The sequence below is a fragment of the Silurus meridionalis genome, chromosome 2, assembly GCF_014805685.1.
Source record: "Silurus meridionalis isolate SWU-2019-XX chromosome 2, ASM1480568v1, whole genome shotgun sequence".
NCBI classification, from domain to species: Eukaryota; Metazoa; Chordata; class Actinopteri; order Siluriformes; family Siluridae; genus Silurus; species Silurus meridionalis.
In genome coordinates this window covers 14,675,596-14,698,826 of record NC_060885.1, presented here as the reverse complement: position 1 = coordinate 14,698,826, position 23,231 = coordinate 14,675,596, and the positions used below count along the sequence as shown (strand labels likewise).

Genomic DNA, 23,231 nt, shown 5'->3' with positions numbered 1-23,231 from the left:
CAAAATATTGACACTATGGACACAGTTTTGATGTTCACGTTGAGGGTGTACTCACTTCCAGCTATTTTGACAAATATAGCTGTATTTTGAGTTATTTTCAGAGGACAGTAAATCTTAACTGCTATACAAGTTGCACATTGACTACCCTAAAATATATCCAAGTTGAATTTTTATAGTATTGTCCCTTGAACGTATAAAAGAAAATTATTGCTGAAATGTGGGTACTTACTTTTGCTGTATACAGTATGCAATGGTGCAATAAGTCGTCTGCAGTCTCAGTCTGCTGTTTTGTGTATCACTCAAAAGAATGTGATTATTTATTGCTTAAGAATCAAAGGCCTGTCCAGATACCAGTAAAAGGGGGTGCATAGTGTTTTTAGTAGAGAGATACTTGCCAGTGTGGCATACAACAAACCAGACTGATGTCCCTTTTGAATTCTAGGTGTAAAGAGTCTGGATTTGAATGCAATATTTTTTACAACTTGTACCACTTATGAAACCCCTGGTCTCTCTACTCATATGAGCTTGAGCCTAGGGCTTCTGTATCTGCCACTTCAGCTAGTTTGTATATCTCTTCGCATGTACAATGTGCTCTCGAACATACTTTAAAGCATTTAAAGTAGTTTAAAAGCATTTGTGGAAAATGACAGGATATTTTAAAGCTTTACCAAAGCAGCCTTAACACTATATAGTATAATGGGTTTTGGGTAGATTAATAATAATAATCATCATTATCATCATCATCATCATCATCATCATCATCATCATAATAAATAAAATAATAGACATATTTGTTAATCATTTATTTCTTATTTGTTATTTGTTGCTTATTTTAGTGAAATTATCATAGAATAGTCATCAATCTATAGTCTACATATGAGATAAACAACCTTATATTCAGTGTACAAGCTACATATCTATCCAGCAGCCATCTCCATTTGGCTGTCATTTTCTGCAGATATGTAATCAGTGCAACATCATGTTTTCCCTGTTTGCTGAGCATGTTTACTGTCATAAGCTTTTCCTGTTTGTTCTGTTCCTGAGTCAGAGAAAGGATGATTGCATTTGGCCTGAGGAAGCAAACACAAGCAATTCATAATTGGGACAGTTTTCTATAAAAAATGTTGTAAAATGTTGTGGAATATATGAAAAATGTGTTCTTTGCTTACAAGAACTCGCAGGTTATATCCAATAGCAGGCTAATGGATCAGTGTCATTCAAGCACTGGACTTCTTAGTTTACAATACATTACAAAAAAAAACAAAAAGAAAACAGCACATGTGATGGGTTGAAATCTGTGATGTCACCTGAACACTGTGTATATGCAGTAACTCCATAATGTGTGTTAGATCAGCTCTGGGAATTCTGTGTTATGTTAGCTATGTTGAATAGAAATGTCCTTTAATTAGACTCTAAGACTTTGTTTAGGGAATCCGAGAACGTTAGTGATGCTGTAGCTGCGTGTGCGCTCAACGTTATGCTTGAGCTGATCCTCCCCCTGTGTGTCGCTACTCACACACACGCACTCGCGCTCCCTCTCTCTTTCTCTCTCTCTCTCTCTCACACACACACACACACACACACACTCTCAGCAGCCCGTCAATGGGATACTCAGCATACGGACTTCTTTGCACTGCTGCATAAAAACGTTTTCTTTTGAATATTTTGGATCTTTATTGTTTTCCAAAAAAACAAACAAAAAAATAAAAACAATAACCGCTGCACCTTTGCGTTCATTTGTTGCGAAATTCCCCTTATGACTGTGCGGCATGGGTAGGACACGGGCTTTTACTCTGTGGGGAGACACCGTCCTGGTCCTTTTGCTTCTCTGGGAAGGTAAGTCAGAGCTCCAAGCTTGGTTTCCTTCGCAGACTGGGACTTCATCAACAATATTTTATTAAATCTTTTTTTGTGTGAACCATATCTTATAGCACTAATATCACTCATTTGAACAAGTTACACAAGTTCTCCTAAAGGCATTGTCTGAATTTACTATGATAAGGTTGTCTCAGGATTCTTTTAATCCTTAAGGCACAATTTTCTAATATGGTAATCAAATAAACAACTTTATTGTCCATTTCTGGGAAATTGCCCTTGGCTTCATAATAGCTACACCAAAAACACAGACCACATTCACCCACACACAATAGAACAGGATTCATTAATCAAACCATGAAGGAGAAGATATAAAATAAAGAAGCTCCAATCTCTTGAGTAACTGCACAGAAATATATATTTTGTTCAAAAATAGAATTCCTGCAAAGGAATGTTTGAATTATCAATTCATCAAGCAACAGCTTTTGTTGCTGGTCTTTTATTAATTATTATTACACTCTTTACAAAAAAATATTCAAATGCTCTTTATATAGACTTTTCACTTTCAAAATATATACATGTATATTGTAAAAATGTCAATTATACAAGAATTCTTTCTCTGTCAAGTTTTGCCTAGAAGCTTTAATGGTACTTTCAGAGAGACAGCAGAAGTCCCCATAAAGATTCTAGGTTTTACCTTTTTCTAGGTCTGGGCAATGATGCACTGGAATCACAGTGCGCTTACCTCAATGTAGAGTCTGCTAGCCTAAAAATAAACAGTCCATTGTAGCCCATGTTAAATAAAAATAGTGACCCACACAAAACACACATTTAAGTTGCCTTTTTACAAGTGGACGTTGTAAATCTGGCAGGTTGAAATGTGCCCCTGAGCTTCCCTACTTATTTTCGCACTTTAAATATAAAGCTGCATTGTGGCCACAGAAATTGTGGCACAGGCTTCACACAATCCATATATATATATTTTATAATCCCTTTTAAAACCCTCTGTCCAACTGCACAAACACAACACACTGAAAAATGACTATATTTAAATTCTTACTCATAGCTCAGAGGTTAGTAGATGAGGATGTGTGGATAGTTGCATTAACAGGGAATAATCACATTGGAGCAGGTTAAATGCAGACAAAAGTAGTACATAGCAGAGGTTCTATTGCTATTTTTGTCATCCAGAAAGCATGTAGCTTTGTGTGTCTGCCTATGAGAACTGCATTTCTATTTTCCTTCATTATTGTAAGCGACGAAGAGCAGTGTCTGGACCGTCACCCTCTGAGCAATAAATGATAAATCCAGTTTTTTGTTAAAAGACTTTGTTCTAAAATAACAATCATGAATGAAAATTTTATCTATTCAGGAGTATTTATTAAATATTGCATATTTTTACAATATTAAATATATTTGTTAAATGTTTTAATAAATGTTTTAATTCAGGAAGTTTATTTTGATGTGTATAATCCACATGCAGAAAAAAGAACTGTATTATGTTGTTGTATTTCCATGTCTATGGTAAAAAAAAAACGACAACTTTTCGCTAATATGTGAACTTGCAATGCACTGTAAGTAAAGGTTAATTTCTTTATGTTTTTGCTTGGCTGTTTATCCTCATTTTTAAATATTCCAGTGGCAGTTTCAGTTCAACAGAATGTGAGATAAAAGTATATTTTTGTTAATTTCTGGTCATATTTTTTAAGGAGGTATACGTATAAGACAATGGAATCTAACTTTGTGATTTTCATTAAAATAAAAATATTGAATATGTAATATGACTAATGCCCTATGAGAAGAAAATGATTTCTGCCACATTAGTTCACTGCATTCAGTTGATTATGTTCTGAAATTGCTTGTTGGGAGTTACTGTACATTCTTTGTTGAAGCTCTCATTTAGAGGATTCAGTGGTTGAAGAGTAGTGCATCTCTTTTTTAAAAACCTGTTCTTTTACACATCACCTGATAAATGTAATATTTTTTCCTCTTTTCAACATTGAAGGTACAGTATGTTACATGAGATGCTATCATATTGAGGTTGTTTTGGAAGTTTGTTTTGTTAAAAAGCCATGTTGATAATGGTACAGTGGCCCATTTCCTGACAGTTAGGAAAACAAAGGCTGAGTGGCCGTCAGAGGGCAGGTGTGCAGCAGGTGGGCGAATTCTCGACAAACATGGTGTGTTTGTCTTCTGAAGGGAAAATAGTGCCAGTAAAATAATAGTGCACACTGCACTGATAACAGATGAGGTTTAAAATCCCTCATTAAAGACACAAGATGGTTGGCAGCTCCTCCTACAAAATGGATCTCATTTTGATGAAAACGGATGGTACAAAAGTAATGTGTTTTGACTAAATTGGAAGCAAGGGAAATAATCCACTATCACCGTCTAATGTTTCATCTTGGGATATCTCTTTGACATTTGCATTGTAGCTAGATTACTGGAATTATTGACTTAGATTACTCATCTGTTCTTTTATAGAGCCATTTTATGTTGATATGCTGTATTTGCATTATAAGAGCATAAGGCTTACATTCAGCTGGGTTTTTTTTCTGCTCAGTTGTTCTTACCCAGCTTTTGATTTACATCCTCTCATGGAAAAAACATTGGGTGGGGCACTGTGGACTCTAGAACAGTTCATACATTACTGTCCCCCTGAGTCAGGACCTGAAAGGACTAACCTTGTAGTAGACCTGAGAAGTTTTGTTTGCTGGAGGGTGGAATTGATACCAGGGTGTTATCTCATCATATTGTCATATCAGAATGCGCTCATGTTTGATATCATATACCACATATTAAATATTTAGCAAAACATCTTAATAGAAAGCATCATAAACATCATTGTAACATTGAGACATTTTAAGTCAAATAATATTTCCTTATGTAAGTCAAGTGTTATGTAGGTTTTTTTCTGTTTGTTTGTTTCCTGCTTTGATGCATATACGTAATATATTTTTCAACGGGAGTAAAAAAAAAAAAGTATATTTTATGATAATACTGCCAAATGCCAAAAAAGTTAATATAAATGGTGTTTCTATCTATCTATCTATCTATCTATCTATCTATCTATCTATCTATCTATCTATCTATCTATCTATCTATCTATCTATCTATCTATCTATCTACTGTACTACATCCTCATTTAGACTTTTGAAATGATGTTTATATGTGCACATACTTTGTTAATAATGTAGTCAACTAGCCTCAAATATTAGTTCAGTTCTAATAGTTTTCATCAGGCTGTTTATCATTTACATGAAAATAATGATAATGGTTTATATGGAAATAATGATAATGTTAGGTTTTAGGTATATGCTGTAACATAACACAAGAATCATACTCATACTCAGACCTGGAGTAATGTACATATGCAGCATATGTCCTTTTAACACATGTATGATTGTTGCCTTTTCTCTGTAATAGTGGAATCATATCCCCACTATCTGGTGTCCCCTATAAGAGGAGAGGTTCCCTTCTGAGATTACTTCTACTCGAGGTTTCTATTTCATGTCAACTTGCTTATTAGGGATTTAGATTTGAATAAGTTAAAACTAAACAAAAACAGTTGCCCCTTTACACATCTGCATTAGCACAATCATTTTCATCAGCAGCTCCTGCTTTTGAGACAGAGCAGGCCAATAAATCTTATTTGATGCATGACACTATTTGATTTATTTACTTATTACATTATATGATTTAGTTTAGCTTGTGTCTTGAGTTGCTTTCAGAGAGCTTGTAAATCTTGCTGATTTTCTTGCTATCGTCACCACTTTTTATATGATTGCACAAATACAATGTTGATTAGACTGCATTTCAGAGAAGAGACTTCTCTGTTATATGCTACACTTACATTGCCAGCATTGTTTTTAAACAGTACATCACACATAGTAGAAATACTTCGATGATTCCATGCTTACTTTAAAATTGTGTATATATATATATATATATATATATATATATATATATATATATATATATATATATATATATATATATATGCACTTTATAAAACTAAATTTACTAACCAAACTGTTGTTTTTGCAATTTAATGAACTATTAGACCTTGTCCAAAATCCACCACCATATTTGCTATTGATTTGACAGTCCTTATACAGTAATTGGATTGTAATGTAATTTTCTAATACCAAAACACTTTAAATGGAACTTCTAGAAAGGTCCTGACAAAACAGTATCCTTTTAAAGGAATGAATTGTATTGTGCGGGTAAAAAAATGACACATTTTTAGACAGACAAAGATATTTTGGCTAAGTAAACATTTTATATTCATACCCCTAATCTATGAGATCAGCAAATTATTTAACCAATATACCTATGAATTTTGAGCATTGTGATTCTAAAGTACATTTCTCAGTTTGCATTGTGGTTTCTTTTCATTTCAAAACCATCAAATCTAGGTAAAAGGCTGTTGGTATTATTGAAAATACCTTCATCTGGGGTGAAATTGTCATGTAGCATTGTGTCTGAGGAAACTATGTGGTGCATGTGGGCTGCTGTACCTTTTGGAGCTCCATCCCTGATCTTTTAGTTAGTTAAGGGTCACATTTCCATTCCATGCATCAGTAAAATCTAATTTGCTCTGGTGTAGGCACAAGGAGACATTGATTGAAATTATGTCCCAAGGGCATTTGGAGCTCTTGTTCACTACACGAGTCTTTACACGTTATGTTCCAATGGTTGGTGAGGCATTTGAGTGATCATTTACAACAATGAACAACAATCACAACAGCTTTGCTGATGTTATATCTTTGGAATTAATAAAAAATTCTTTTTTATGTTCACGAGACATGATAATTCAATCAGTCTATAATACTGAATACTGAAACAATATTTAACTGTGTATAGTTTAGTATTCTAGTTTTTTATTGCATTCAGTTCTCATTCCACATTTCCTCACAAAATGCAAGAAATTATGGCTCTCTATGGTCCAGTCTTTCAGACCTATTGGCTCATGCAAAATTACCAAGTGGACAATTTTATCCATGGAGTCGGGAAATTAAAACTCAGCGGGTGCTTATGGTAAAATGCATGAGCAGGTCACAGGTTGGCACAGAGGGGGTAATTATCACAGCAATCTAGAAGTGCCTTTCATTTATACAGTAATGGATTATCACATGGATCACAACCTCAAAATTCTTGTTTGTGCTCTTTGTTTGTGTCCTTGTAGCCCCTTTATCTTTGAGTCCATCTTAAATCAAATTTAAACTCTAGATTCAATTTGCTGGTAATTGGCCTGATAATAATGGCATTGAATACAACATGTTGCGTAAAGGTTTCTCATTTGTGAGTCCTAATGTCCTAGGCAATCCCAAGAGAGCTTGGAAACCAAATTTAAATTTGGAGCCCAATCCAACAGCAGACTTTAAATTAGATTTTTCTAATGAGTGATGTCTATTCCTGATGCATTTTATTCCTTGCTTATCTTGATGGTGATGGTGGTTACATTGGTATTATATTTAAATGCCTACCTGTTTTTATTTAGAAAACCATGACTGTTCAATAAAAAGTTAATAATGCAGCCATTTGCTTGTATAACATTTTAAAGCCCTTAAATCAGGTTAAGACTGAATTTTGTTTATTGTATTATTCCGCTTCTGATTTTTTTTTAAATATATAAATTTGTAGTCAGGTCACAAAACAAACTCTGTGCTAGGTGTTTAATAAGAGTAAGTGCTTGCAGGAATATTGCATTAAAATTCACAAAGAACCGTTCAACTGTTGTGTATTTTTGGAGAATAGCTCTGGCATGCTTTGAATATGGTGCAGGGAAATTGGAACATAATGATCAATAATAACAGTCCTTTATTGAATTGCAGCTTAATTGACAGCCTTTTAGTTAATTAAATCGTTGCAGTGGCAGGGTAATGATTTTTTGCTATATTATACACATATTATACACAGTTGTCATCATTTGCTTTAAGACTATTTAATAACACTGATTTGTTTGAATTTTTATTTTTTATAGCTCGATTAGTAGAATTTAATCATTAAAAAACAAAGAAAATCAGAAACATCTAATCTCTTATTTTATCGTTGTTTTCTTTAGGTTGTTTGTTGTGTGGCTGATAAGGTAATGTGCATTTGGTTGAATGGGAGGAAGAGTTTTAACTTTTGTCGGTCTTGATTACTATAGCTATTGATTGACCAGCTGTCAGACTAAATACTTGACTTCCAGTCAGCCTTTGTTTGGCGACACTGGCTGTGTGTACTGACCTTGAATGAAAGGGCATGGACCTTGTTTTCCCACAGATCAGTACTTTGTTTCATGACCTCCGCTGCCTATAGCAAACAAACCAGTCCATTTATACTCAACTGTTGTGTTTCAGTAAGGAACGAACATGGAGTTATGATTATGATTGCTAAACAAATGTAGTAATTTTGAGTCATTTCAGCTGCAGCCATGTTGCTTCAACGGAACAACAGATAATTGCAGTAAATGCATCTCAGTACTTACACATAACATCACATGAATAGCACTCTTTGACTGGAAAGTGGATTATGAGATGGTGGATTCCTCGGACTTTCTGCCTGCTTCCGTTTTCTGTTCAGTTAGAGAGAATTGCAAGTAAAAGCCCCTCTCTCTGTAACAGCTCATGATGTCATAGATGCTAAATCTCTCTGGCAGAGCATACATTGAGCTAATCAAGTTCCTGTCTTTGTCCTGACCGATCCAGAGGGCGTTCCTCATCATTCGACTTACTCGCTGAGCAGCCAATACACCAATCTCACTGTCATTTATTGAGACTGCACATATATGCTGCGTGTTTGTGAGGTCTTGTGCAGTCAGACTGCTGTTCTGGAATGCGTATTAGTTTGCAGTGGGTTTAGATTTTTTTAGAGAATGTGACCTCATTCATATAAAAAAAAAAACATATACACTTTCAAGCTGCAAGTATGTGACCACATATCTTGTGTCTGAGTGTGTCTACACCTATTGAGTTTACACTCAATTGGCATAGGAACTGAAATCAACACAATAGGCTGCACCATATTTACGTTCATGATTCAGGCTGTGGCTATACTTTGCATATTTATGATCAATTAGCCATACAAATGCACTTACATTTATTTAAGCTTAATAATCAATTGGTCAAATGGTCTGTTCTAAATGTGAGTCAGGCCAGCTTGTTGCTCCTATTACAAAACCTTTATTATATTGTAAAAGTATTGTAAATACTATATAATACAATATACAATACTGTAAAATACTCAATATGTAATATAACACTCTCAGTATTTAACATTCTCTGACAATTTTGTTATTCATAATATTGTAATGTGTAATCATTCAACTATAATGTGATAATGTGCTTATTTGATTAGTAATTATAAAAATGAGACAGGATGTGCTGCAAGTTGTAGCAATAAAGGATGCAGATGGAAATGTGTTGACTAGTGGGGAGAGTGTGTTGAGGGAGTATTTTGAGCAGCTGATGAGTGAGGAAAATGAGAGAGAGAGAAGGTTGGATGATGTGAAAATGGTGAAGCAGGAAGTGGATAGGATTAGTAAGGAGGAAGTGAGAGCAGCGATTAAGAGGATGAAGAGTGGAAAGTCAGTTGGACCAGATGACATACCGGTAGAAGCATGGAGCTGTTTAGGAGAGATGGCAGTGGGGTTTTTAACAAGATTGTTCAGCAAGATTTTGGAAGGTGAGAGGATGTCTGAGGAATGGAGAAGGAGTGTGCTGGTACCAGTTTTTAAGAATAAGGGAGATGTGCAGACCTGCAGTAACTTCAGGGGAATAAAGTTAATCAGTTACACCATGAAGTTATGGGAAAGAGTAGTGGATACCAGGCTGAGAGAAGAAGTGACCATCTGTGAGCAGCAGTATGGTTTTATGCTGAGGCAGGGCACCACAGACGCATTATTTGCTTTGAGAATGTTAATGAAGAAGTATAGAGAAGGTCAGAAGGAGTTGCATTGTGTGTTTGTGGATTTGGAGAAAGCATATGACAGAGTGCCGAGAGAGGAGTTGTGGTATTGTAGGAGGAAGTCAGATGTGTCAAAAAAGTATGTGAGAGTGGTGCAGGACATGTATGAGGACAGTGTGATGGCAGTGAAGTGTGCAGTAGAAACAACAGACTGGTTCAAGGTGGAGGTGGGACTGCATCAAGGATCAGCTCAGATCAGATCAGCCCTTTCTTGTTTGCAGTGGTGATGGACAGGTTGACGGACGAGGTCAGAAAGAGTTTCCAGATTATATTGTTATTAGAGGTGAGAGTAGGGAGCAGGTGGAGAAGAGCCTGGAAAGGTGGCAGTATGTGCTAAAGGGGAATAAAAGTCAGTAGGAGTAAGACAGAGTACATGTGTGAGAATAAGAGGGAGGGCAGTGGAGTGGTGCAGTTGCAGGGAGAAGAGGTGGTGAAGGTGGAGGAGCTCATGTACCTGGGGTCAACAGGGCAAAGTAATGGAGAGTGTGTTAGAGAAGTGAAGAAAGAGTGCAGGCAGGGTGGAGTGGTTGGAGAAGAGTGGCAGGAGTGATTTGTGATAGAAGGGTATCTGAAGGTGGCAGAGCTGAAGATGCTGAGATTTTCATTGGGAGTGACAAGGATGGACAGGATTAGAAACAAGTTTATTAGTGGGACATCGCATGTAGGACGTTTTGGAGACAAGGTGAGGGAGGCGAGATTGAGATGGTTTGGACATGTGCAGAGGAGGGGCATGGGGTATATCGGTAGGAGAAAGCTGTGGATGGAGCTGCCAGGAAGGAGAAAAATAGGAAGGCCAAAGAGAGGGTTTATGGATGTGGTGAGGGAAGACATGCAGGTAGTTGGTTTGAAAGAGGCAGATGTAGAGGACAAGGGGGTACAGAGATGGATGACCCACTGTGGCAACCCCCTAATGGGAGCAGCCGAAGAAGAAGAAGAAGAAGAAGAAGAAAAAGAAGAAGACAAGTCACAGAAATTTTTACAAAAGAAAACATACAACAAAAAATGCAACTCAAAGTGAAAAATTATAGTTAAAAAAATAGACATATGGTGTTCTTGTGCTGCTGTGAGTCATACTTTAAAGCTTATGATGGAACAACATCACAACTGGACATTATAGAATGTTAATATGCTAATATGACAGACACTGTTGTGACAACGTCAGTGTGCTGGAACACTTACTAAGCCAGAGGCCTGAAAATACTCCCAGATGTCAATCACTACCTTGTCTGCATCATAGTTATAAAGACTAGCAAGTCTTAAGACTAGCTTTTTTAATGCTTCTTACTGTTTTATAAGTTGCTGTAGTTGCAGTCTTCCAGCTAACTGCACAGAGTAATTACTCCAAAAAACACAAATTAATTGTCAGAACATCAATAATTTATAATTTAATGATACAGTTTTTTTAGCCAGCTTATGTAATTTGTGATATTCTTCTTCTTCTTTATTCTCTTATTCATTTTCTTCTTTTCTTCTTCTTCTTCTTCTTCTTCTTCTTCTTCTTATTATTATTATTAATTATTATTATTATTAATTATTATTATTATTATTTTTATTATTATTATTATTATTAATATAATTCACTCTACATACTCTCACCATATGATAAGCAGATTCAGTTGAGTTTCCTTTACCATATATTTCAGCCTATAATGGTCACATCAGCAAATGAATAAATACATAAAATACATATCTAAAGATATAAAAGAGAGAATATTACAAATGCAAAGTGATCTAGAATAACGCTATAAAATAATATTTTGACACCTACCAAGCTGCAAGCCACGTCAATGCAATGTGTAATTTTTGTGCATGTTTTGGTGTCTGGGGCAATGGCAGTTAATGGAGTATTTGCTTCCCTCATAGCTAACATCAGGCTCAACATTACATCTATCTTACTATGACAGTCAGGTTGATACATGCAGTATAGTTCTTATTTTTAGAATCAAGGCTATAATACTGTGGAGACCATGTGCAGTGGATAATCACATCCATGGAATCTTAATGTGAATACTTGAAATTACATTAAAATCAATTACCACTTACAACCAGCAAATTACTCGCTGTGCAAAGGGATGCAGCGTAACTTAATGCTGCAAAGTTTTCTTACGTATCTCTACCATAACGTTAGCATACCACATTGTTACTTTAAACTACAAGTTTTTATCGTTCACTGAATTATCTTTCTTTTTCCGTTGCAGCCATAGGGCACTCTGGAGGCATCAGTGGTATTGAAATGGCATCATATTCTATATTATATAAAAAATATTATCAACCAAAATTTTATTGTTGCCTTTATTTGTTTTGGGTTTTTCCTTCAAACTCACATAGTGAGATTCATTTCTGATTCACTTTAAATTTATTGACAAATCCAAAATATTTCTTTTTTTAACATTTATCCCTGAGAATATGTTCACATTGCGCTAGTGAAACCTAAGAGAATTTCTTCTTATGTGACAAAAATAACTGACCAAGTTTATAAGATAAACAATTCAATATAGTGAAGCAGCTACCTTGAGCAATGACACAAAGCTTGCGAAGTAACTGCATTCCTTTTGATGTTTGTCTGTGTCTAAGCAAGGCTTTTAATAAAAGAGGTTGGAGTGTGCATCTGGGAGTATCTCCATTCTTCAGGAAGGTACGCCTTGTATCCATCAATCCGACCTCCTGTCATCCCAGCACAGTTAAATCAAATCAGTGTCTGAAACCAGAGCCAAAGCCTAAACTACAACAACAGAAATAGAAAATCTAGTTTCTATGTCTGCTAATGATATTACTAAGTTCCTAAGTAGCTGCCCACAGCCGTTGGACAGGAACACAAGAGGGATATAATTACAGACCGAACACTCGCCTCTCCAATTTCCAGTAAAGCACATGGGGCTGTTATGGTGTTTTATAGATTACCCATCCCCCAATATACACTGTCCCACTGTAGGTAATGATTCATTTCTTCACAGTATTATGTTATCCACCATAATTAAACTTCCCAAGGTGAGTACAAGGAGAAACGGAAACCACATTATATTGACATGTGAGAAATTCATTAATAGGCTTGTTCATGTCATATGAGATACTGCTTTGCTTGTCATTCACTAAAGTACTTAATCTAAAACAAGGATGTGTTTCTTGATTTCACTGAGCAACTCACTTGTTTTTATGTATGATCCAGTTGTAAAATAGGACACATATATAATAAGCACATAGATAATTCTATCAAAACTAGAAACCAACAAAAGTTTAAATATGTGAGTTACATATGCAGTGCATATCACATTCGTTACAAATCTGTTTTTCTGTGGTGTATTTAATACATATACATATTCTTTACAAGTTTTCCCTTAGTTTAGAAATTGCTACCGGTTGACTTTTGCCTTTAAAATTATGTTATCATTAAATCATATTTTTATAAAATACATAAAAACTGCCTTTTTATTATTCAAATTTTTGAGCTTTGAATTTAGGGTTTGATTTTGTAAATCTCAAATATAAAATTTAATATTCAGAGACTTTTGTCAACTACGAAGCTCCATAGTTTTCTAGATTTGAAGGAAACAGTAAAAAGGTAAAGTGTTTTAAGGCTTAACTAGAATCAAATAAAACAAGAGTTAAAATGTGCTCTTTGTTTGTTCAGTATGTGATATCAACTATTCCAGTTTTTAATTATAATACAATTGTAAAACTTTATATGAAGTTTTTTACAGATAAGGCCATCTATAATAAAGTCAAGTCAAAACTTACACCTAGCACAAATCTGAATCAAGTCAAGAAATGTATATGTGTACCTAAAGCTCAAAAGCACTACGATACAGTGCGATATTAATTTCACCAAATCAATGTGGTGCTTGGATTTGGCCCATGCCTCATATCTGGTTCAGTTTTGTTTGGTCCAGAATGCATTTTCATGAGTTAATAGCTGCTTTACATGTGAGCCACATTGCTGCTGTTTCCATCTGGATCACAAGCTGCTAGTAACCAATTCTTAGAATGCATTTGACTGTATTTTTATTAAAAGGGTAAATATTTCCCTGCAATTCATGCTATTGTAAAAGACATCCTGCCCATTTCTTGGTTGGCTGTACAACATGCTACTGAGAAGACATGCAAAAAATCTAGTGTTTACAGAAAATAAAATAAAATGTTAGTTTTGTTCTCCTTTTTTAATTCATAGCCAAATATAAAAAGCCCTGTTGGTTCTGGCTTTGCAAACTTCATGTTTCTTTATGGCTTTTTGTATTTGCCGCAGGCTCGTGGGGACTTTACTTTCCTCAAACATACTCAGAGGACATTTATGTTGGCCAGGCAGCTGGTACACCAGTGCTGCAGGTGCACGCCATGCAGGATAGAGCTTCAGAGCAGCCATACTTCTGCCTGTACTGGTGGACGCTCCAGAAATCTGTTCCTTATGCATCATGGTTCCATATCGACACTGCCACGGGAGTGATCTACATGAACAAAACTCTGGATTGGAGTGACTTTGAGTCAATATGTGAGTTTAAAAGAAGTCTAATATATATATATATATATATATATATATATATATATATATATATATATATATTTTTTTTTTTTTCGGCAACTTTAATACAGCTCTTTTTATTGGATAGCTAAAAGTTGTCTTGGTTCTGTAATATTTGAGAAGCTGGTCAGAAATCTTTTTAAGTGCCTTTTAATGTGTTTTGACTGTACGTCTTCTAGCTAGCAGTTGGCCTACAAAGACCAAGAGATTGACCCTGAAAGTGTCAGCAGCCCCTGTGAAAACGCAGTGCACAAAGTTGAATAATGTGGAGGTCAGTCTTACATTCTTCAATGCCACAGCGCCCACATGTGGCCAAATTACGAGACAAAGACTGTGTTCACGTGTTCAAGAGATAAAAACTCATATAAAGGAGAACCGCTTGCCTGGACCTCTGCTTCAGCTCCGTCGCTTTACCCTTGCTGACCTCTGCCCCAACTACACCATCAGCTACAGCCTGGAAACAGGTAACTTCAACCAATTAAGGCTGGTTTTCACCATTAACCTTCATTATTTCAGAATGGCAGATGTCAGCCACAAAAAAACTAATATTAATACTTAATATTTATTTTGGTTTCACTATTTTATCTCTGAGACCACAAAGGTTATAAAGGATAATTTAGTGTTTCTCATAACAACTCTATAATTATAAAAGAATAATATTTTATAAATATTTAATATTCTTCATATATAAGCAAATTTATTTAAAAAATACATGAGAAAAGATACTTAATTATTATTATTATTATTATTATTATTATTATTATTATTAATTTTGTTGTTGTGGTTGTTGTTGTTGTTGTTGTTGTTGCACCATTATGTTCAAATAGCATACAAAAAAATACAGTTGATGATGGCAATAATGAGAACTAAATACATACCACAATTTGCATTTTGAGAAAAAGTTTTTTCTTCTTTACAGCCTACAGAATTGCTTTACCTAGAAATTATTTTTATGTTGTTGTGTGCAGAGATTCCAGTGCCATTTGCAGTCAATGTCTCCACTTCTGAGCTGATAGTCACAGCACCTGTAGATCGTGAGGTGAAGGAGGTTTATAATCTGTCGATAGTGTGTTCAGTACAAACTGAAAAAATATCACACACTGCTGTGACTACTTTGAATATCATTATATATGATGAGGATGACAGTCCTCCCTATGTGAATGGCACAGACACTGAGGACGTGCTTATAGCGTTTAGCCGCAGTGAGGTAAGCAGTGCACTGAAGCTACTGTGTGTCTTTTTGATTTTTTTCAATGTGAAGTCATTCATGTTTTATGGAAACTATTAAATAAAAATGATTGCAATCATTCTGCGTATAATTTATGATTTACACATTTTATATGACAAATTGCATTTTATTTCATTGACATTGAACATTTAACCTTGTGTTGCCTCTACCTATAGGTCTAAAAATGTCTCTTTACTATTGCAGGGAGCTGTGTTTGGCAATATGTTTGTTTACGACAGAGACACGACTTCTGCCTATCACAAGGAACAGAGCCAGAATAAGTATGAATGGACATTACTGACGAATGACTCCTGGATTAAAAACACATTTACCATTGAACAGAACTTTAGTGAGGAAAAGCTCATCTTTGGCAACGTTCGAGGGACAGTCTATAAGTACAGTAAGGATGCTAAAGCAACTTGTCTGGTTCAGGTTAATTAGTCGCTCTGACTTATTCACAGTAAATATGATTGTTTTTGCTTTTTTTTGTCCTTGTGCAGAGCTGCGTCTCAAAAGGAACATTCCAGTAGATGAGAATCGCTCATTTCAGTTGGACTATCTGGTCAACGACACTACATTTCACGGCCCTGAGGGAACTGTGATGCTGCATTTCAATGTTACTATTTTGGCTGTTCCTATTAGCTTCAGTAATATCACTTACTTCTTTGTGCTGTCTCGGAAGTCGATGACCTACTCTCAGGTGCTTGGTTAAAGTTACTGTCTGTTTTTATTTCTTATTTTTATTCTTAAAATCAGGATAATTTGCCCACTAAAGCACTATACGTGTTGTTTGCAAGTCATACTCTATCTCTCCCATTAATGGGAAAATGTTCACAAAATAAATTACTTACCCTTTAATCAAAATTGAGGCATATATAGAAATATGACTGTTAAATGACTGTCCCTTCTGGATAATTTTTTTTAGATTGGAAAAGTATGTGTGGACAACTGCCTGAAGTTCATGGGTATAGAAATTGAATACCATTTAGAGTTGAGTGACAGGAACCTCTCAGCTAATGCTCAGTCCTGCTACACAGCGGTTGATGTGGCTCGGAATCTGGAGTACATGTCTGGCGTTCTCTATGTAAATGACACAGAGCCGCTGCGCAGGCCTGAATGCCAGGAGCTGCAGTATGTGCTTGTTGCTCATGAGAAGCACAAACAGCTTGAGGCAAAAACAATAGTCATCATCATTTTGAAGGCAGAGGTAATCATTGTTCTCTTTACCTGAAAGAACTAATAGATTAATGCTTAGTGTTTTGATGAAAATTTCTTACAATGTAATTAAAAAGTGGGTTATCTATAGTTTAATTTAACCTTTTTTTTTTTGTAATGAAGCAACTGTAGACTTGAGCACAAAAGAAGTAGGCAGAGAACTTTCTGTGTATTTTGTATTTTTAAGAGTGTAATGTTCAGGCAATTGTCCAGACACTTCAATGTGTGTGTTTTGTAGTAGATCCTTTAAGGATGGAGGGACAGCATTCTCTGGCCTGTGCAGAGAAAAGACAGCATGGGGAGTGTGAGATATTCAGAGGCCTGGGAACTCCCACTGGGAGATGTCAGTGGAGACAAGGCACAGAAAAAGGTAATAGGTCTAATTATCAATCTTTATAATCAATGACTGCACCACTGTGTGCTACAGTGTCTTGTTTTGAATGTTTTATCAAGAATGTTCATGAATATTAATGTTTTGCTTTCACGTTATGTACACAGAATTTCTGTTTATTTTGATTATATCACACTGTGCACTAATTTTACATATCGTTCTTTTACAGTGATATCAACAAATTACTCCACTTGTTCTCCAGACCTGCGTACATGTCCGGATGGCTACTGTGATGTGATTGAAAAAAAATATATCCATATGTCCACAGGATTGCACTCGTGAGCAGATTGTCAGCTTTTGGGACCGAGTTAATGATTACTCTGTTGTTGCTAGATAGACATACTTACTGGTTTTGTTGTCTTGTTTAGGTGAGCCAGTTATTGGAGGCCATGAGAAAGGCCTGATGCTTGGCATTAAGGCAGGGCATGGAACCTGCTACTGCTATTTGGAGAAGTGCTTTTGTGAGCAGGATGATATGGAAGGTGAGCTCATTTGTCCTTGTGTTTGGACTGTGAATCATTAATCATGTGAATGGTGTTGGACTGTTTTATTGATGTACTTAGATTTACAAATTAATCCAAACTATTCCAAACTAATAGTGACATCTAGTGTCTTTTTTATCCTTCATGCAGAGGCAATATGCGAAGATATGTGTAAGACTGTCATAGCCACAGCAGTTCTTTTGTCCTTTATCGTCTCCATCCTCCTCTCCTCCTACTTCATCCACCGGTATCATAAGAACACCCCCAAACCTCCCATCGCTTCAGCTGAAATGACTTTCCGTAGGCCTGCCCAGTCCTATCCTATCAGCTACTCAGCCAACAATGTTCGACGAGGATCTCTGGACTCCATGGAAAACCAGGTGGCCATCGACACCTTCAAGATACCTGTAAGAGTTTTTACATAATTCCTCCATATTTTAATGTTCATATTTATTATTGGTCAGGAATAATACAAACACAAGCATTCTTTTAAGCATAGATGTTGTTTTGACTTCATTAACAGGAGGATCCAAAGTGGGAATTCCCACGAAAGAACCTTGTCCTGGGTAAAACTCTTGGTGAGGGAGAGTTTGGGAAGGTTGTAAAAGCAACGGCATTCCGGCTCAAAGGAAAGGCGGGATACACTACTGTAGCTGTAAAAATGTTAAAAGGTAAGACAATAAAGAAGAAAAAAAAAGAAATTGTTATAAGTATTCATCACCTAAATGCACTGACAGCGAATCTGATGTAAAACATGGGCTTAAAATCAATGCAGAGCTGTTATCACCCTTAAACAATCATAAAAGTGCAGCTTCTTCACATGCACTTATTTAGCAACTATTAGCTGAGCATTGCATTTACCTGCGTTCCATGTTTCCTGCTAAGCAGTGAGCTTTCTCTGAGAGCAATTTGATATTAGTTTGCAAAACTAAACTTGCATAGATTAACACTAACAAAGTGGAAAAAAACATTATTATATTATATTACTGTGCCTACAATCAGCTATCTGATAGGAAGCTAGCTAACTTTAGGTTAATTTATATTGTGTGTAGCAGTAACAAAGCTGGTTAGTAAGCTACCAAACATTGTATCGTTGATTCTGATTCATTGTTGTGTGTTCTAATTAAAAGCAATAACCAGTAGGATCTTTTAAGGATAAGCTGGTAAGATAGCTATTATGATTATAAGATAGCATCAAAATCCTGAATTTAATGGCCAAATAAGTTGTGAGAATTAGCACTGATAAATGTCGGTGCAAATACATATAGGCTTTGTGTATAGCCTCTGAACAAATTATGAATTGTGGGAATGTATTTTTATACATATGTACCTTTTTATTTGTTACAGAAAACGCCTCTCACAGTGAACTTCGTGACCTTCTGTCAGAATTCACCTTGCTAAAGCAGGTCAACCATCCACATGTAATAAAAATGTATGGAGCTTGTAGCCAGGATGGTACGAATGATATATTGTTCAGCATTTCATGCTTTATATTCATTTTTCCTCAAAGAATTGAATGACTATTTGTTATTATTTGTTACCTGCTTGCTGTCTTTCCAGGTCCCCTGTATCTAATTGTTGAATATGCCAAGTATGGATCGCTCCGAAACTTCCTGAGAGAGAGCCGGAAAGTAGGGCCCAGCTATATGGGCAATGATGCTAACCGAAACTCCAGCTACCTTGAGAATCCGGATGAAAGAGCTCTGACCATGGGAGACCTCATATCGTTCGCCTGGCAGATCTCCAGAGGAATGCAGTACCTGGCTGAAATGAAGGTATACTGTGCCTTGATTATTTAATTTGAAAGTGTATGTACTTTAGCAGGTAGTGTTGGTATGTCACAGTTTCTGCGTCTAGGGTTGGAACCTTAGCTAGAGGTACTCTTTACATGGAGTTTCATGTCAGTTTCCTTTGGCCGTTTAGGTTCCCTCTCACATTGTAAAACATGGCCTGCTACTCTAAACATGTTCCTTACTGTGATGGTATGTTTATCATTGTGTTTTGTTGTTAGTGACTCTGCATGGAACATTAAGTTGTAGACAATGAATGAAAGAATGTATGTGTTTTTGAGTGTATGGTTTTGAATATTGAGTATTTTTCAGAGAATTCACAGTTACAAGTGCTGTTTTATTCGCAGCTTGTTCATAGAGATCTTGCGGCCAGGAACGTACTTGTAGCAGAGGGCAGGAAGATGAAGATATCAGACTTTGGTTTGTCTCGGGATGTCTATGAGGAAGACTCCTATGTAAAGCGGAGCAAGGTAATGCCCAAAATTTGTCTGGGTTTGCAAATAAATCACTTTTCAGATTTGTAGAACTTTTATAAGGAAGAAACATGCTTTTGCCTGTTTTTTATTAAACTTATTTATACCCGTTAAACACTTGGACTCCAGCATATGAATGATGGAGTAATACAGTAATATCTGTACTACATATTGTGTTTCCACTTTTAAGGGTCGTATCCCTGTCAAATGGATGGCCATTGAGTCCTTGTTTGACCATATATATACCACCCAAAGTGATGTGTAAGTTCACATACTGTATTATGTGTTAAAATTTGTTCCTATTAACCGGATATGAGCTGGCAGTTTTCTAACGGGTTCTCTCTTTAATTTCAAGCTGGTCTTTCGGGGTGCTGTTATGGGAAATTGTGACCCTGGGTGGAAACCCTTACCCAGGAATTGCGCCTGAGCGGCTCTTTAATCTTCTCAAGACTGGCTACAGGATGGAAAAACCTGAGAACTGCACTGAGGAAATGTGTGTTTACTTGTTCAGCATGGTTAATTCTTTTCAGTATCATTATCCAAATAATATCCGTCTAATGGCATGCAGGTTATCATGTACAAGACCAATATAACACCTTCTGAACTACTAAATAGGCACTACTGAGTACAAAAATGATTCTGCAAGAGTATGACATATGGCTGATGAATGTGTTTTTTTTGTTTAACAGGTATAGTCTGATGCTTCGCTGCTGGAAGCAAGAACCAGATAAGAGACCAACCTTCAGTGAGATCAGCAAAGAGCTGGAGAAGATGATGGTGAAAAGCAGAGTAAGAATGAACAGAAATGACTATAGGCATATGCATTAAAAAAAATTTAAGCAGACATGGGCTTCAATTTTACCAACCCATGGCACTTATGCTTTCTATACTGCTGACACAAGTCATGTAAGAAGTTCAGGAGTGGGTGAGCAAATGGCCCTAGGAAATATGTTCCACCTTGCTTGCACTTCACTACAAGATTTATTACACTGACAAAATCTTTGCTTATTCAGCTTTTAAAGTTTAAACAGTTCATTTTAAAAGTGCTTACTATTGATTAGCATGTGCTAAAACCAAGGGCCTTGTCTTGTTTATGTTTTATCATAATCGTAAGATTGCACAAGGTAAGTGGTTTACACCCCTCTGTCCTCCTTTATAGCAACAGAATAACATGTTAGTAGCAATTTTTCTGTTAATTAAAGCAATGTATCAAAAATGTACCTAGCATCCCACTAGCTTTTTAATAGAAATCAGAATTCTTCAAATATTATTCCTTTTTTTTTATTATTATTAATTTTAAACTGTTCAGCACTGCTTATCATTTCTTTCAAGTTTTAATTGTCCTTTTTTCTCTTGAAAGGATTATCTGGATCTGGCAGCTTCCACTCCGGCAGATGCCCTGTTATATGACGACACTCTGTCCGAAGAGGACACCCCTCTAGTGGACTGTAATAACGCCCCTCTCCCTCGAACCCTCCCTTCCACTTGGATTGAAAACAAGCTCTATGGTAGAATTTCCCATGCATTCACTCGATTCTAAAACAAACAAAAATAATAATCGAATCTGTTTGTCTTTAAATGGCTTCCATAGGGAGGATGTGCTGTGATTGTGCTAATGGCATGAAAGTGAGAGGTGTCTGAAAACTTCCTGATATTTTGAAAGATAGTATGTGGTGTAAATGATCAGATTTCTGATTTTGGACCTGCTTCTGATGTACACAAACACATTCCCAGGTTCACATTAGTTCATATTTAAAGAACTAAATTTAAGTATGATAAACATTTTGTATAAGTTCATGTTTCAGATACTTATTTTGTATTCACTGACTCAATTCCACCTTGATTTATAGTTGTATTTGGTATACATTTGAAACAGGTCCCATCAAATAAATCTGTTTGGTATGAATCACATACTGACGGTCTCTGTAATATCTTTGACATATTACAGAAGTTGTGTTTATAGTAGGCTCAAAATGCTGAAAAGAGAAGCAGTAAGGCTTTTTAATCAAACTCTTCCATTATGATTGAACAAGCAAGGCTTTACACATTAGTCATTTGGTGTATTTAGCAATAAACATACTTCTTATGTAGCCATTCTAATGCCCGATAATCTGGAAAAAAATTTAAAGATTGCATACTAAAAAAAGCTGCGTTGGTATTCCAAAATAAATAGACATTAGGTAAAGACAAAACATGGATAACAAAAACATCACAGTAGGTAACTGCATGAATGTAGAAACACTCCATGTAAATACTGGATCCAAAAACATCTCTCATGCACACATACATTTAAATATTGGTGTTGAAAACAAACAACAAATCAGTTTCATTTGAGAGCCTTACTGTCTGCCCTCTATTTTTTTTTTCCTTCAGTTCAGAAACAGTGATATGTTTTCGTTTTTAGGCATGTCATACCCGAACTGGCCTGAGAAGAGCCCGGTACTACTCAACAGACTTGATGCAACTAATCCAGAATTTACAAGATATGCCAATGATAGTGTTTATGCAAACTGGATGGCTTTGCCTTCTCCTGCAAAAATTATGGACAAGCTCGATAGTTAAAAAAACAAATGATGAAAAATGTGTAAATGTATATTAAACTGTATATAAGTTATATGATGCTAAAGTTGGTTCCCTTTTATTTCTGACACGTTTAGCATTCTGTATAAAGAGGCATCTGACTGCAAATTGGCTGGAATAACTCACACTGTTATAGACAGTGTTTAGGTATCTTCACCTTGAGGTCCTGTAACCAATGTTATATCACTGCATGACTGTGTACACAGTTTAATGTGCATCTTCAGTGTCTTTCAAGTGCCTGTGTCGCTTCGAACATAACCTCAAGTTAGAAATATAAATCAAATCTCAGCCCAGAAATGAAAAGGGAACTTCTTTTCCATCACCTGCTGTAGATTTCTTTTGCCAAATAATTGTACAAAGAACGGATACAAAGGCCATATAGTGAAGTACAAAGTGTTTCTTGTGCCCAATTGCCAAAAGAAGAATACCACTGAAATCTGTCACCAAAATTACCCATGATTTTTGTGATACTTCTGAACGTTAATCTCACTTTAAACAGTGTGAATGTACTGATTCAGTGTCTCATGGCCAGTTATTTTTTATTTCTTGTGAAGGCATTCTTTGTGCAACCATTCTAATGCAAATGAGTGTGATTCCTTGTTATATTATCATAACATTATTCATTTGAAATCAATAAAACTGGTAAAAGCAATCCTTTTTTTTTTGGCTTTGTTTTCACATTATGGCAATGATCTTCAATAATAGGCTACAAACTATATATTATACATACAATAAAATCAGTGCATTAAAACCCAATATACAGTGCTACCCTGAAGCATTCCCTTCTTGTA

At 35.8% G+C, this 23,231-nt stretch overlaps 1 protein-coding gene across 1 annotated transcript; it reads left to right on the top strand.

Moving 5' to 3' along the window:
* Nucleotides 1-1,567: 1,567 nt before the first annotated feature.
* Nucleotides 1,568-22,406, top strand: ret (ret proto-oncogene receptor tyrosine kinase). Its single transcript, XM_046837743.1, is given in 20 exon segments — nucleotides 1,568-1,836; nucleotides 14,009-14,251; nucleotides 14,461-14,745; nucleotides 15,250-15,488; nucleotides 15,714-15,909; nucleotides 16,010-16,209; nucleotides 16,435-16,725; nucleotides 16,983-17,094; nucleotides 17,285-17,357; nucleotides 17,359-17,393; nucleotides 17,484-17,597; nucleotides 17,748-18,004; nucleotides 18,121-18,268; nucleotides 18,945-19,052; nucleotides 19,158-19,372; nucleotides 19,735-19,857; nucleotides 20,051-20,121; nucleotides 20,216-20,353; nucleotides 20,550-20,649; nucleotides 21,221-22,406. Coding segments are annotated over 20 exon segments (3,195 nt in total). The 5' UTR covers nucleotides 1,568-1,769; the 3' UTR covers nucleotides 21,401-22,406.
* Nucleotides 22,407-23,231: the final 825 nt, after the last annotated feature.